The sequence below is a fragment of the Sus scrofa genome, chromosome 14 (genome assembly GCF_000003025.6).
Source record: "Sus scrofa isolate TJ Tabasco breed Duroc chromosome 14, Sscrofa11.1, whole genome shotgun sequence".
Taxonomy (NCBI): domain Eukaryota; kingdom Metazoa; phylum Chordata; class Mammalia; order Artiodactyla; family Suidae; genus Sus; species Sus scrofa.
Window position 1 is genome coordinate 100,344,268 of NC_010456.5, and position 16,138 is coordinate 100,360,405.

Here is a 16,138-nt window from a genome sequence, read left to right on the forward strand (position 1 = left end):
CCACCTGTAGCCTGCACAAGGAGTGCCTGGTCTCCCACAGCCCGAGCAAGTGGCTTCTCACCACCCGTAGCCTGCACCCGAGGCACCCCACCCCCTGAGAGCTTGCACATGTGCAGGCAGAGTCCTATGGTGGTCCGCCCTTCCTGCTCTCGCCCTCCCTAACAATGGCCCCTTGCTTCTCTTGTGGGCCCAGTCCTCCTCCCAGGTTCCCTCTGCTGTGGTGTTCCACTCCCCAGCCTGTAGCAAACTGCTCCTCTGCCCATGGCACACCACTCCCTAGCCCATCAGGCTATCTCCACACAGCCAACCCTAGTCCTCTCCCCAGAACTGACCTCCAGAGCCTGAGTCTCAGACCCCAGCCCCAGAGTGTGGCTCTCACTCTGTTTTGCCCTCCTCAGTCCAGCTGCTGTGCTTTTCTCAGCGACTCTGCGGTCCCTCCATCTTGGCTGATCTCCCCATTGGTTAGGTGGCTTCCCAGGATGTGGGTTCCTTTTCTCTTTCACAGCTCCCTCTCAGGAATGCTAGTTCCATCCTGATTCTTTCTCTTTTTTTCTTTTGTTCTACCCAGTTATGTAAAGAGTTTCTTGCTCTTTTTGGAGGTTTAAGTTCTTCTGCCAGCATTCAGTAGATGTTCTATGTGAATCGTTTCACATGTAGATGTTTTTTGATGTGTTTGTGGGAAAAGGTGAGCACGTAATCTTACTCCTCTGCCATCTTGATCCTCCCCCCTCCAATGTACTTTAAATGATAAACATAATTGATCATTGTCTTTCAAAGTACTTACCACCGAAGGCCATATGTTTAAATCTGTAATGATGCACTGTCAATGTCTTTTAGGGTAATAGCTTTTAGAATTGGCTTACTAGACACATTAAAATAGATAAGTACAAACAGTTTTATTTTCTTAGTTCTATAAAATAATGTAAAGAATTGTCAAGATTGACTATCCATTGTATTAAAAAGATTTAAGACCAAACAACTTTATATTTTTCTAAAACATAAAATGCGAACTCAACTTCCAAAGACCTGATTCAACTGATTACATGCTGGAGAATATGTGTCAGTCTCTGAAAGAGATGCCTGATCTTGTTGAAATAAGGGTGTGGCTTATTAGAGTGACTGACCACATTGAAGGAGACAATCCTCTGGATTTATAATTTTGGTATATCAAACGATCAGTCACTGCTTTTCAGTTTCAACCTGTCTAAGAGAAGAAAACGAAGAGGATACAATAGAAAATGTATAAGAAAGAAAAAGGAAAAAGAAAAATATCAATTACCACCGGACCTTCTAATGCCGAAATCAGACACAGCTACCTGCCAAAAATTAATTTCATGAGGGAATAATGTAAGTATGTGGGTTATCTCAGGCTCTTCTGTGTACATTCCTTATCCTGCACCAAACACAGACCTCTAAAGAAAATTCTAGCCTTAAGCAGCTGCACATTTCCTCTTTTCTCTTGTATTCCTTCTAACTGCTGGGCAATACTAGGCCAACTGAGGTAATCAAGGGGAGACTTGGGGAAGTCAAAGTGGGGAATTTGCACTGAAAAGGCCTAAGACTTAATTTGTCTGGGGGGGTGGTGGTGGTGGTAATAGCGTCAAATGTGAAGAATTTGAATGGGAGGCTGAAAAGAAGAAAGACAGAAAAAGAGATAAGCCCACATGGCTGATAATCAGGGAAAAGTCTGTGGGAAACTAGAATTAAGGATGCAAAAAGATTTGAGGAGATTCCAGAATTGAGATATATAGGGAATGAAAAAAGAGACTACAAAAGTAGGAGCCCCCATCTTGGCGCAGCGGAAACGAATCCGACTAGGAACCATGAGGTTGTGGGTTCGATCCCTGGACTTGCTCAGTGGGTTAAGTATCCGGCATTGCTGTGAGCTGTGGTTTAGGTCACAGATGCAGCTCGGATCTGGCATTGCTGTGGCTGTTGTGTAGGCCAGCAGCTATAGCTCTGATTGGACCCCTAGCCTGGGAACCTCCATATTCCTCGGGTATGGCTCTCAAAAAGACAAAAAAAAAAAAAAAAAAAAGTACTGCTAAGGGTGATGAATTTTGGCTATTTGTTAAAGTTCTATAAAAGATACAGATAAAGATGGAATTACTTTACGTTCTTTTAGGTTGCTGAATTTTGTTTCTTTGACTACAACACAAGACTGGGCTATGAGGGATTCTTGATTTATTTAGCTTATAGGAGTGTAACATTTACAGCAGGTGTTCTTAATGCTGGATTCATTGAAGACTTTTAGGCTGCTTATAAATCTTCATAATTAGATGCAATTTTCTGTTTATGTGTACATGTATATTTTGAAAGGATGAGTATCTTGATATTCATAGCCCTGATCAGATTCTTAAAGAGTTCATGATCCTTCTCATTAAAAAATATAAAAGACTACCACTGCGGAGAGAGAAAGTACAATCTCCAGGCAAAAGACCAATTGAAGAGATGTAACTACGGGAGATAACCAATTTCTAATTTTCTTGCAAAAACTTAGCAGGCTAGTCCAAATCCATTTATTTTGCCAAAGATACCAAAGTATTCATTTACCACCTGACTCTTTTTTCACCCTCTTTTAAAATTCCTCTCTTGATCTTCTTGGTATTTGAAATATATTCAGTGATTTTTTAAAAAAATGTAGTAATCTATGAGTGTGCTAAGTGAGAAAAAGCCACTGATGTTTTCAGGAACTACAGAAAAATTAAACTTGCAAGCAAATCAGACATTTACTATAGTTTGAGAAAGGTATCATGACAGACCCTGAAACAAAGGAAAGCCCAGCAAACAGCAGTGGTGAGAATATTAGGGTTATCAAACTGATTAAGTGTTCCCTGTAAAGGTACACAGAAAGGTGTTTTCCATTATTACTCTCCTGCTGAAAGGATTACTATATCATATCTGTTACACAAATCTTAATTCAATGTATCACAGCCTAGGCATCACATTATATTAACTGGATAAACATTTAGACAATGGAAAGCTAATAGCTGTAAAACGGAGGAACTGAGAATCGTGAAAAATCAGCCATTGTGTTGCTGTTTGTTTGAACCACCTACTCAAGTGCTTTATTCAAACCCCAAATGGAAAGCACGGAGCAGTTTCCAAGTCTTTCAAACATGCTTTCTTTCTTTATCTGCCCTTTTCCTTAAGAGTTGCGCCCACAAAAATGCAGCATTATCTTAAGACAAATTTGACTCGGTGCCTTAGGAGAAGGCCTTCAGCAGTATTAGTCTTTAGGGTTCTATGAGCAGAGCAGTAAACATGTCCTAAGCATTCATTAAGCCCTTACTGAATAAATGAATAACTAAATGAATAAATGAACAAACATCTTTCACGCCCCTGCTGCCACTGTGGATATCTGACATTAGAGACAGCAGAAGGGATGGGAAAGCAACATCAAGGAAACTGCCTCCACACAAAACACTCCCTTACCTCTTTCAGATAGCAGCCACTTTCTGAAGGTGGCTTGAGTCTTAAAGGGCTGGTGCTCTCTCCAGAGCTTTTATGAGGAGGAGGAGTTGGAGATTCTGCCTTATAAAGGAATCTACCAAAGAATTCTGGGGGAAAGAAGGGTGTGGTAGGCAGAAATAAGACCTCCCTTCCCCTCAAAGATGTCTATATCCTAACCCTCAGAATGTGTAAATGTTACATTATATGCCAAGAAAGAATTAAGGGTGCAGCTGGAACTAATGTTGCCAATCATTTGACCCTGAGATGAGAACAGTGTCCTGGATTATGCAGGTGAGTCCTGTGTAATCACAGGGTCCTTTAAGGAAGAGTGAGGCAGAATAAAAGGTCAGGGTGATGCAGTATGAGAAGGATTTGACCTGCTATTTCTGGCTTTGAAGATTGAGGAAGGGGTCACAAACCAAAGATTGTGGGCAGTTTCTAGAAGATATAAATGGCAAGGATATGGATTCTCTCTTAGAGCCTTACAGGAAGAAACACAGCCCTGACAACACTTTAATTTCAGCCCACTGAGACCCATCTTGAACCTCTGACCTCCAGAACTATATGATAATAGCTGTGTGTTGTTTTAAGCTACCAAACTGGTAGTAATTTGTTATAGCAGCCATAGTAGGAATTAGAGGATCAGTGAAGAGGAGAGAAAGACTTGAAAGGCAGGGAGACTGGTTTTGTCATTACTAACTATGGAGCCTTAGTATATTTATTCCATGTTTTTGAGCCTTTGTTTTCCTCATTGCTATAGTGGGTTAAAACTAGCAACCTCATAAGGTTACTTTTGATATTAAATTAAATCACATCTTTGAACTGCCCAGGTCCGGGTCTGCTGCACTATGGGTGTTCATCATTTTGCGATCTCCCTTCCTTTCTTCCTTCTCCTACCCTCCACAGTCACTGAGTGCCAGGAAGCAGGGTAAGGATCACAAAAGAAGAGAAAAATAAAATGTCCAGAGATGGAGAGTCTAGCCCTAGAAACCTAGGATGGGGAATCTACACTGTCCACTGCTGCCTGGGCTGGGGACCCCAATTCTGTAGTCTACCTAGGATTCCATAAAATGAGGGCTTGAAGGGTTTTATCAGAGAGAAAGAAAAGAAGGAATGGGGTGGAGTGTGAAGAACAGAGAAGGTTTGGGTGAAGAAGGATGGGGCAGGGAAGGAAAAGAAATAAAGAGTGAGACTCAGGCTGGAAGAAATAAAGGGTGGGATTCCCCTGCAAGGGGAATCAGAAATGAAGGAAACTTCCATATCAGTTAGTTGTTCTTTGTTTTTTGTTCCTGTTCCTACACTGTCCTTCTCTTCAGTTTCAGCACTATCTTAGACTATATTCTCATAAACATTTATGAATTCATTAAAGGCAGAGCTCGTGTCTTGGGATGGCAAGGGAAAAGGGGTGCATTGACATTTATGTCAAACTTCAAAGGTTAAGATGTACTGTTAAAAGGCACTGGAGAAATGTTCTCATGGGATAGTAACTTAAAACTCCTTTTATGTCTGCTAGTAATTGTTGTAGGTATCTGGGTGCTTCTGTATTAGGGGCATCTATATTGACTAATGTAATATCCTCTTCTTGAATGGATCGTTTAATCATTAAATAGTGTCCTTCTTTGTCTTTCTTTATGAGCTTGAGGTTAATAGATGCAAACTGTTGCCATTGGAATGGATTAGCAATGAGATCCTGCTGTCTAGCCACTTATGATAGAGCATGATAATGTGAGAAAAAAGAATGTATACATGTATGTGTAACTGGGTCACCATGCTGTACAGTAGGAAAAAAATAATGTATTGGGGAAATAAAGAAAAATTAAAAAAAAAAGAAAAAGGAAAACTAAATCGCTAAATGCTATTAAGTCTCTTGATCCCAGCACGAATTAACACTTTTTCTAAGGTGATGTGGGAGATCTCTCTCTCAGTCCCTCTCTCAGCTGAACAATGTAGGTGAGATCTCTGCCATAATGACCATGTTATGTTCTGCTGAATGATGCTCAAGTTACTATGAATAGGGAAAAATGCAAACCTCTAAATCTGAATGACATTTTATTCCCTTTCATGATCTGCTGCCAATGGAGACTTCATGACTACAGAGCTGTAAATGTATACCAGAATAATTTCAAGGGAGAACATCCAAATTGTAATTTTAAAAAATCATTGTTAGGGTTTGAATGTACTATGTGTTCGAAGATTTTTTTTTTTTTAATTTTGTGATAGTGAACAACTTTGTCTAGGTCATTTTGTGGGTAGGTCAAATCTATTTCCATTAACACACTGAATTTTAAGAAATAAGTAGATTTTAACCTATTTTTTCAGTTCATGAATAAATTATTATGAGGATGTCATAAGAAGAAACTCACAAACTGTTGTTTCTTTTAAAAATAATGTTTATAAATTGCAAAGTGACTTGCTGGGTAATATATCTAGCTTCAAATTATGTTAACAAGATTATTTCCTTGTTTTCTTTTTCAGGCCAATCTAAAACTGAGTTAAACAGCACTTAAAGACATTAGCTATTGAGATTTTTAAATTTTTTTAAAAGGAAAAAGTAAAGTCTTTTAAAGTGACCATGATGTGTTTAAGTAAATATTTTCCGGAAAGGTTCAGTGCATAATTTAACTTGAGAAGATGTGAGTAAACACAGAGACCTGCTGCAATATTTTAGGAAGTAATTTACCATTTCCTCTGATTTTGGAAAGCCCTTTAAAATACACAAAATCTGTTGCGATTCTCACAACTACTTTTTCTAAAAGTTTCACAGCTTTGCTAACCAATAGTGCTGATTTGTCAGTTAATCAAGACACTCAAAAATCTTAGGAAATAATAGACAAGTCACTGCTTCTTTTCTTCTTCTGCCCTTTGCTTCATTGTCCCCAAATGACTTCACAACTGAGTTTATAGATCAAAAGACATTTTCTGTAAATACTCAAACTTCTGTTGGAATATGCAGAGATTTTCAGAAAAGTCAACATTTACTTAGTGTAAAGAGCTTTTAAGTTTGAACTAGTAGAGTGATCAGTAGGTTTATCTAACTCTGAAAAACAGCTCAACTAGCTGATGTATGCAGGTATTCATCTTTCTCCCCCAAAGAGCTCTGCTGGCAGCAGTCAAAACTAAAGTAGGAACATAACAAAAATGAAAGTTGTGGTAGTAAAATATACTTACAAGGTTAATTTGACATATTGCAAAAATTTGGGAGGTTATAGTGGTTTCTATAGAACCACAGTTCTGATTTAGAAAAACCCCAGAGAAACAGCTGCATTTTGATATATAACCTGCCTTTCTTGCATAGGAAACCCCAGATTTCCAGTGTATGTAAGTCTTGAGATGCTAGAATTTGAACATAACATTGAGGGAAATCGTATGCATCTCTTATGGAGAAATAACAGGATAATGAAACCTGCATGCAAACACATATTTGCCCCCAAGATCCCATGTTAATTTCTTTTACTAGAGAATGGTGAAGGATGAGAAAAAGTAAAGTCAGGTATGATTAAGTAAACTGTCTCATACCACTGGATTCTCTGATTACCTGTGAATGTCTCCATTTCTGGCATTTGGTAGCAACTGGCTGAGGCAAACCAGGCAAAATGTTTTCCAGCTGCTGCAAGATTAATTCCTGCACATCCTCAATGCTGTGTTCCAAGTATGTAATTCCAAATGGGACAGTGGTGTGAATCACAAGGGAAGGCCCAATTTCTGACGACTCTAGTGTAAGAGGAAGATAAAGATAGATCTTCAAGTGGGTAACACGGAAGTGTCTCTCAGCATTTCAATCCAGGTTTAAGAACTGATCACAATAATCAGACAATAAATGAAGGAAAATCAGATTCTAATATTTGAAATATAAAGTTAGGCTAGTTCTAAAATTCAAAATCAGCCTTGTCTGAAGAAGAGGACAGAGTCAGGATGTATTTTAGAGAACAAATTTTCAAGTATTGTTAAAGAACCTGAAGGAAGGTAAGAGGACCTGAGATGTACTGTCTTAGGAATAATTAAACTTACTGGTATGTTCATCTCTCTCATCCACTAAATCATAAGTTCATTAGGGCAGGGACCATTTCTTATACATAGCCTATATTCACCTTAATTTCTGAGAACAAAGTAGATATTCAATAAATACTTACCTTGTGAATTTTATCTTAAGTGGATTGCAAAATATCTTGTTGAAATTCTATAAATTCCAGAATAAAGTATCTTTACCACTTGAAATAGAAAGCTTCTTTCTAAAAATAGGCTTGATCTCATGTTCTTCAACTTTTAAGCTGCATTTAAAAAAGTCTACTGCACTCATAACATGGAGCTACTTTCAATTTTTGTTTGCTATTGAATATTTTTTTGCTAAATTTTCACAATAACAAGTAATGAGTGTCTGCTTCATATCTTTCACTCTTTAGAAGAATACAGGAAATCAAATAAGGTTTGACAGTGAAAACAAAGTGACTTAGGCATTAGAGAATACAACCTTGGAAGGAATATTAACCAGGATTTGTCTATTATTATTGTTTGTTTAAATCATGCAGAAGAGAAAGTTGAGGGAAAACAGTAACAGATATCAAACACATGAAATAATTGTATGAAAGATAACGCTCCCCACCCTGCTGAGAGAAGAAAACACTAAAATGAGAAAGTATTGACAGGGATTGGGAAGACTTAACCTAAAAATTCTTTAAATTGAGATTATAAAATTCTTTTGGGGGGTTATTACAGCAATCTCTATGAGGTAGATTTGTACAATTTTACACAGAAAAAGAGTAATTTTACACAGAACCAACCGCTTATTTTCTATACACCCACTTAAACATTTTACTTTATTTGTGTCGAATGAGAATGAGTTAGTACCTACCACACTGTCCTCTCATGTGGATTAAATGATATAATATGCGTGAAGTGCTTAGCACAGTTGCTGGCACAGGGGAGATGCTTTATAAATATAAGCTATGGGAATAAAAGCAATAAATCAGATATACTCAAGGGAAAAGTTCTCCTGGTGTTGCCCAAATGGTAGGTGTGAGTTATTTATTTTTTTTGTAAAAGTACTTCATTTTTCTGTTGCTCTCTGGCTTATGAATTTTATAGCACAATACAGGAGAAGACAGACCCAAATGCTGTCTGTGGAGTGCTTCCAAACATATATATATGTGTATATACACACTTCAGTTATTTCTGCTGTAAATGCAATGGTAAGAACATCGCCCAGTTTTCGCCTCACAGTAGCTGGAACATCTTGAAAAAGGAAAGAGGGGGACCCTCTCCTTGAACATTCAATGTTTAACCTGTTAATGTCGACTTTACTGGTACCACACAGAGGGAAGAACCAGGAAGTGCAAAACCTCCAATTCTTCCACTGAATATCACCACAGAGAGAAACCTATTGGGTATTGCCTCAGGGGGTGTTACCTATGTTGTCAGTTAATACATTCAGGGAGGCTTGTTCACAGAAAGGGGGTGGCAAGACCACCCCTCTTCCATGAGATTCCATGCCTTTCCAGAGACTGAGAAAGCTACTGGGTCAGCATTCTGAAGCTGGAGATTTGGGGTTCTGAGCTGACTTATTTATGGGAAGCTTCAAAGAAACAAACTCAAGCTGCGTGCCGTGTGTGAGGTTGCAATGACCTAGGCTTGCGTTCTAGGGGGGACCTCATAAAACTACTACAGGCAGTGATGGTGCTTTGCCAAGTTTCTCTCATTTACATTAGCCATCCACTCCAAGTAGAGCAATAGAAAAGGAAATTTAAGACCCAAAATGAAACAATCTTTGTGTAACAATGAGAGAAAAACCTGGCTACTTGTTTTTATTGGAATCGTACAAAAATTTTTGAGAATTTCAATTAAAATTTGTATAGCTGCAACCTAAGACAATGAGTTTTAGTAGAAAGTTCCTTCAACCTCTCCAAATGAGGGTAATTTTAGAAGCTGAAGTGTAAAAATACAAACAGCCAACCAGAGTTTACATGTGACCAAGGTTTGGAAATAGAACATTATAAAAAGCTACAAATATGTTAATAAGATTCAGAGCATAAATTCAGTATAATCATTATTCCTTGGTCACTGAGAAGGTAATGATGTTATCTTTCTTTTTCTTTTCTTTATTCAGTTTAAAAAGCACTGCATTCTGCTTTTGGCATTTTAAATGTAAAGTTCATAGTAAGTTGACAACTATTTCTGCATGTTGGGAGAACAGTGGCTTCAGTCAGATGATAAGTATTTGAACTTTTATATCCTTAATAGCTCCATGGTCTTGGACAATTTAATCTCCTAGGCTTCACTTTCTTCCATCAATTAAAAGGGAATAATACTACTTACCTTATAAGGCTGTCACAAAGATTAAACGTATTTGGATACATAAAATGATTTTCAAATACAAAGTGCTATACAAACACAAGGCATCCCTAGATAATATTTTTGTTTTGACCTCTGTGCTATGGTAAGAACAGCTTTAGAAAGGGATACAGAGTTGACTTCTCTCAAAGTATTAAGATGATTATATTAACACTCTAGGAACAGTGGCAGACAATTCCTGGGTATAGGCAAGGTAGTTTCTGGTTTGGGGTTTTTTATTGTGGTAAAATATACATAACATAAAATTCACTTTTCACCTTACATTCACATTGTTCTGCAACCATTACCACCATCCATCACTAGAACTTTTTTATCCTCCAAATTGAAACTCTATAACTTTTAAACACTAATCTCTCACTCCCCACTTCTCCCAGGCCCTGTCAACTGCCATTATATTTCTGTCCTATGAATTTGACCAATCTAAGTAACTCATATAAATGGAATCATACAATATTTGCATCAAGGATACTGATCAGGTTCATTACCTCTGAGCCACAATGGGAACTCCCAAAATAAATTTTTGAAACAAATCCTAACTCAATTGTGTTGAGTCAGAGAAGTGATCCATACGATACTTTAATATTTGTTGAATGGCTTCATTCATAGTCATTTTTCATAAGTATTACAGATGTGTTTGAATATAATTTTTAGATGTTTAATTAATAGTTTAAGTCCACTGGAACAATCTTATGAGTTTTTGTTTGACCAATTACTGAGAGAAGTACTATGTTAAAAAAAATCCCTCATTATGATGTAAATTTGATTTTTCCCTTTAGCTCTAACAGTTTTTGTTTATATTGAAGCTATGTTATTAGTGTCCTTCTATTTCCTGATATCTTTTAAAAATATGTTAATATCTTTATATCTAGATATGCCTTTTACTTTAAAGTTTATCTTCTGCTTTTTATTTGTTCCACTTTTTGAACATTTCCTTGTTGTTGTTGCTGTTTTAATTAAACATTTTCATTTAAACTAAACCACTTTTCTCCCTTATTCCATTCTTTTCCTCTACTAGTTTGGAAGTTTTTACAGTTTATTTATATTTTTAGGGATTACCCATAGATTTAAGCATCCATACTATAGTCAAAAGCTATTATCTCTATCCATCTCCTGAATAATATAAGAACTTTAGAATACCTTAACTTTGTGTAAGCTTCTGATGTCCAGGATATACTTCTTCAGTTTTGTTTAAAACAGTTAATATTTATTAATGTTTATCCACAGCTTCACATGTTTCCAGGGTCATTTTCCTTTTCCTAAAGTATCTTCTTTTGAAGTTCCTTAATGAGGTTCTGTGGAAGGAAAGCTCTTCCTAGTTTTTTTATTTTCTAGAAATGTCTCTATTTTACCTTTATTTGTCAAAGATAGTTGTCCTTGGTATATAATAATAGATTGAAAATGTTTTCTCTCATCACTTTAAAGATATTATTCCAATGTAGGTTTGTTTTTATTGATGCTGTTAAGAAGACAACTTTTAATTTGATTGCAAGTCTTTTTTGCAGGTAATCCTTTTCTTTTCTTTTTTTTTTTTTTTCTTTTTTTTTTTTTTATCTGCAATGGCAGCGTGTGGAAATTCCCAGGCCAGGGATTGAACCTGAGCCACGACAGTGACAATGCTGGATCCTTAACACACTGCACTGTCAGGGAATTCTGGATAATTCTTCTTTTATATTTGGATGCTTCTATTACTTTCTCTTTGCTTTGGTGTTCTGCTGTTTTACTTGAACATTTTGAGGTTTTGCGTTTCTTTGACCTCACTGAGTTTTCTGAATCTGAAGACTCACTTTTGTCATTAATTTTGAAACTTGTTCAGCTGTTAGCTCTCTCCATTCTCTCTTCTCTGTCTAGTACTCTACTTAGAGATATACTATATATTCTCATTCTATCTTCATGCGTCTTGATCTCCTTTTAATATTTTCCATCTCTGTCTCTCTATTCTAGAGTCCATGTGATTTCTTCTGATTTATCTTTCAGTTTACCATTCTCCCTAAATACGTGTTTATTCTGATGTTTAATTTATCCCTTGAATTTCAATTTCAAGTTTTTGGTTTGTTTTTTTTTTTTTTTGCTTTTCAGGGCCACACCAATGTGGCATATGGAAGTCTCAGGCCAGGGATCTAATTGAAGCTGCAGCTGCCAGCCTACACCACAGCCACAGCAATGTGTGATCCGAGCCATGTCTGTGATCTATACCACAGCTCCCACAGCTCACAGCAGGGCTGGATCCCCAACCCACTAAGTGAGTCCAGGCATCAAACCCACATCCTCAAGGGTACTAGTTTGATTCATTTCCACTGAGCCACAATGGGAACTCCCTGAATTGCAAATTTAAATTATTGTTTTTTATTAAAATTTTTTTTTCAAATCTGCATGATCAATTTTGATAGCTTCTTTCTCCTTAGTCACACTGTCAGTACTCTTCTTTAAACAAATTCAACAGATTATATTGTTATGTTTAGTTACTCAGAAATCTGCAGTTTTTATGAGTTTGATTCTGCTTTTTGTTGACTTATAAACACACATGAAACTACAGGTCATTCTTGTATTAATATTCATATATATTAATATGTACTTTTTCATATTAATAGGTACATTAGTAAGTATTGCTCATGATGGTGTGTTTTCTTGTGTCTTTTGTGATTTTTTTTTCCTATTGTGAGCCAATGTTCCTATGGTTAGCCTAAAATTCTTAGGAACTTTATTTCAGAAATCCTTTGAGGCATGAGTTTAAAGATTTTTCCTTTGGAGACTTACTTTTCTTTCTATCAGATACCTTGGGGGCAATACTGCATATGACTACTTTAACTGGATTTTTAGAACATACAATCAGAATGACTTCTGGCACCAAATCTGCCTGAGGGTGGATATGTGGTGTGGCATCTTAGGGGAGACGTTTTATTTCTTTTTTGTTTTTTCCACTCCACTCAAACATAGGCAAGCATTCCCAATGTCTTCCTGTGCCAGACAGGATACAGCAAGTATAGAGAAGTTTTTTAAAGCCATAAAAGTGAATAATGTTTAAATCTAAAAGAAACATGCTACTTTTTCTTAGAAAATAACAGATATCAAAATTTACTAAAAATAAATAAAACCCACATAAACTAAAATACATAAATGAAATGGAAAACACAGTCAATAAATATTTAAAACAAAAAAGATTTCAGGACCTAACTGCTTTACTTGTGAATTGTTTAAAATTGTTAAATTAGTGTATTGTTGATTACAGATATCCACATGCATTTACACATATAAACACACACCAAACTACATACTATTCTATTAATGTTTTTTCATATCAGTATGTACAATGAAAAAAACATAATAATCACGATGTGTATTCAAAAGGCATTCATTAACATTTAATATCAACTCAGGGAAAAAAGATACAACATGAAAAAAATGTGATTTTTCTCAAAATGAGAGAATATATTCTTTTCTTAAGCTGTTGGTCTTTATCATACTTTATTATAAAATAATATAGATTTTCACAGTAAAATCAAGGATACCAATGGTATTTAACATTGTTCTGGTCAATGCACTAAGAAATAAGACAGAAATAAGATTTATACTTATTGGGAAGAAGGAATATCATGACCTAAAATAATCATAAGCCAGTATTAAATCCATCAAATTAATTTCAAAATTTTTGATATTAAATTAATTTTACTGTGTATCATCAGTAACTAGTAAGAAAATAATTCTTAGTTAATTCTACAAGTTTATTTTTGAATTTGAAAAAATTATTCTAAAGGAAAAATAAGGCAGTGAGATTAGATTATTTAAATTTTTTTAAATAATAAAAACAAAAGAAATAATCAGATAAACAAAAGAAATAAAAGGTATCCAAATTGCAAGAGAAGAGGTAAAATTGCACTGTATACGGATGATACAATACCATATATAGAAAATCCTAAGGACTCCACACAAAATCTACTCAAACTGATCAATAAATTCAGCAAAGTAGCAGGATACAAGATAAATATTCAGAAATAGGTTCCATTTCTGTATACTAACAATGAAATATTAGAAAAGGAATACGAAAATACAATATCTTTTAAAAATCACACCCCAAAAGTTAAATATCTAGGAATAAACATGATGAAGGAGGTGAAAGATTTATATGCTAAGAACTCTAAAACATTAATCAAGGAAATTAAAGAGTATTCAAAGAAATGGAAAGATATTCCATGCTCCTGGGTTGGAAAAATTACTATTGTAAAAATGGCCATACTACCCAAAGCAATCTACAGATTCAATGCAATCCCTATCCAATTACCCATGACATGTTTCACAGAACTAGAACAATCCAAAATCTTGTATGGAACCACCCGAGGAATGAAAGCCAAGCAGGAGGCATAACTCTCCCAGACTTCGGGCAATATTACAAAGCCATAGTCATCAAGATGGTGTGGTACTGCTACCAAAACAGACATACAGACCAATGGAACAGAATAGAGAACCCAGAAATAAACCCAGATACCTATAGTCAATTAATATTTGACAAAGGAGGGAAGAGTATAAAATGGGAAAAAGATGGTCTCTTCAAAAGTGGTGCTGGGAAAACTGGACAGCTGCATGTAAATCAATGCAACTGGAACACACCCTCACACCACACACAAAAATAAACTCAAGACGGCTTAAAGACTTAAACGTAAGACAAAGACACCATCACACTCCTAGAAGAGAACACAGGCAAAACATTCTCTGACATCAACCATACAAATATTTTCCTGGAGTTCCCTTTGTGGCTCAGTCTTTAACAAACCCAACTAGGATCCATGAGGATGTGGGTTTGATCCCTGGCCTTGCTCAGTGGGTTAAGGATCCGGCATTGCCACGAGCTATGGTGAAGGTCAGTGGCTATAGCTCCGATTCGACCCCTAGCCTGGGAACCTCCATATATCACAGGTGCAGCCCTAAAATAGCAAAACAAAAAACTAAACAAACCAAAACCATACAAATGTTTCTTAGATCAGTCTACCAAGGCAACAGAAATAAACCAGTGGAATCTAATCAAACTGACAAGCTTTTGCATAGCAAAGGAAACCATAAATAAACCAAAAAGACAACCCACAGAATGAAGAGAGAATAGTTTTAAATGACACAACTGACAAGGGCTTAATCTCTAAATATACAAACAACTTATACAACTCAACAGCAAAAAAAAAAAAAAAAAAAAAAAAAAAACCAACTTAAAAATGGGCAAAAGACCTGAATAGACATTTCTCCCAAAGAAGATATACAGATGGCCAACAAGCACATGAAAAAATGCTCAACATCACTAATTATTAGAGAAATGCAAATCAAAACTACCATGAGATACCACCTCACACCAGTCAGAATGGCCATCATTAACAGGTCCACAGATGACAAATGCTGGAGAGGGTATGGAGAAAAGGATTCCTTCTTACATTGTTGGTGGGAACGTAAATTGGTACAACCACTATGGAAAACAGTATGGAGGTACCTCAGAAAACTATACATAGAACTACCATATGACCCAGCAATCCCACTCTTGGTCATATATCTGGACAAAACTTGCCTTGAAAAAGACAGATGCACTTATATGTTCATTGCAGCACTATTCACAATAGCCAGGACATGGAAACAACCCAAATGTCCATTGATAGATGAATGGATTAGGAAGATGTGGTACATATACACAATGGAATACTACTCAGCCATAAAAAGGAACAAAATAATGCCATTTGCAACAACATGGATGGAACTAGAAACTCTCATACTAAGTGAAGTAAGTCAGAAAGAGAAAGACAAATACCATATGATGTCACTTATATCTGGAATCTAATATATAGCACAAATGAACCTTTCCACAGAAAAGAAACTAATGGACTTGAAGAACAGACTTGTGGTTGCCAAAGGGGAAGAGTAGGGAGTGGGATGTACTGGGAGCTTGGATTAACAGATGCAGACTATTGCATTTGGAATGGATAAGCAATGAGATCCTGCTGTAGAGCACAGGGAACTATGTCTAGTCACTTGTGATGGAACATGATGGAGGATAATGCAAGAAAAAGAATGAATATATATATATATATATATGACTGGGTCACTCTGAGGTATAGTGCAAAATTGACAAAACGCTGTAAACCAACTACAATGGAAAAAATAAAAATGATTAAAAAAATAAATAAAATAAAATTTTTTCAAAAAAAAATAGTGATGGAGTCTAACTTTGCTGTATATTTAACTGCATTATAAAGCCACAGGCATCAAAATAGCCTTGTACTAGTTAAAAATAATAATAATCATTGAATCAGAATAGATTTCTCTGGAAAAAACCCTAAAATATAGTAAGTATTTAGTATAGGACAATAAA

At 36.1% G+C, this 16,138-nt stretch overlaps 1 protein-coding gene across 9 annotated transcripts in view; it reads right to left on the bottom strand.

The window, feature by feature from the left end:
- The window catches only part of RNLS (renalase, FAD dependent amine oxidase), a 292,362-nt gene that overhangs the window by 31,676 nt on the left and 244,548 nt on the right, over nucleotides 1-16,138 (bottom strand). For 7 of the 9 annotated variants that reach the window (XR_002338669.1, XR_002338668.1, XR_002338667.1 and 4 more), the window contains exon 6: nucleotides 6,989-7,164. Coding sequence is in view for 6 of the 9 variants with exons in the window: in XM_021073256.1 (XP_020928915.1) it covers nucleotides 6,989-7,164 (176 nt within the window). In the remaining 3 variants the exon portion in view is untranslated. Of the gene's footprint in view, nucleotides 1-541; nucleotides 1,205-5,188; nucleotides 6,570-6,988; nucleotides 7,165-16,138 lie in introns of those variants that run through there. The other 2 variants (XM_005671261.3, XM_013983526.2) reach the window with 2 other exon arrangements.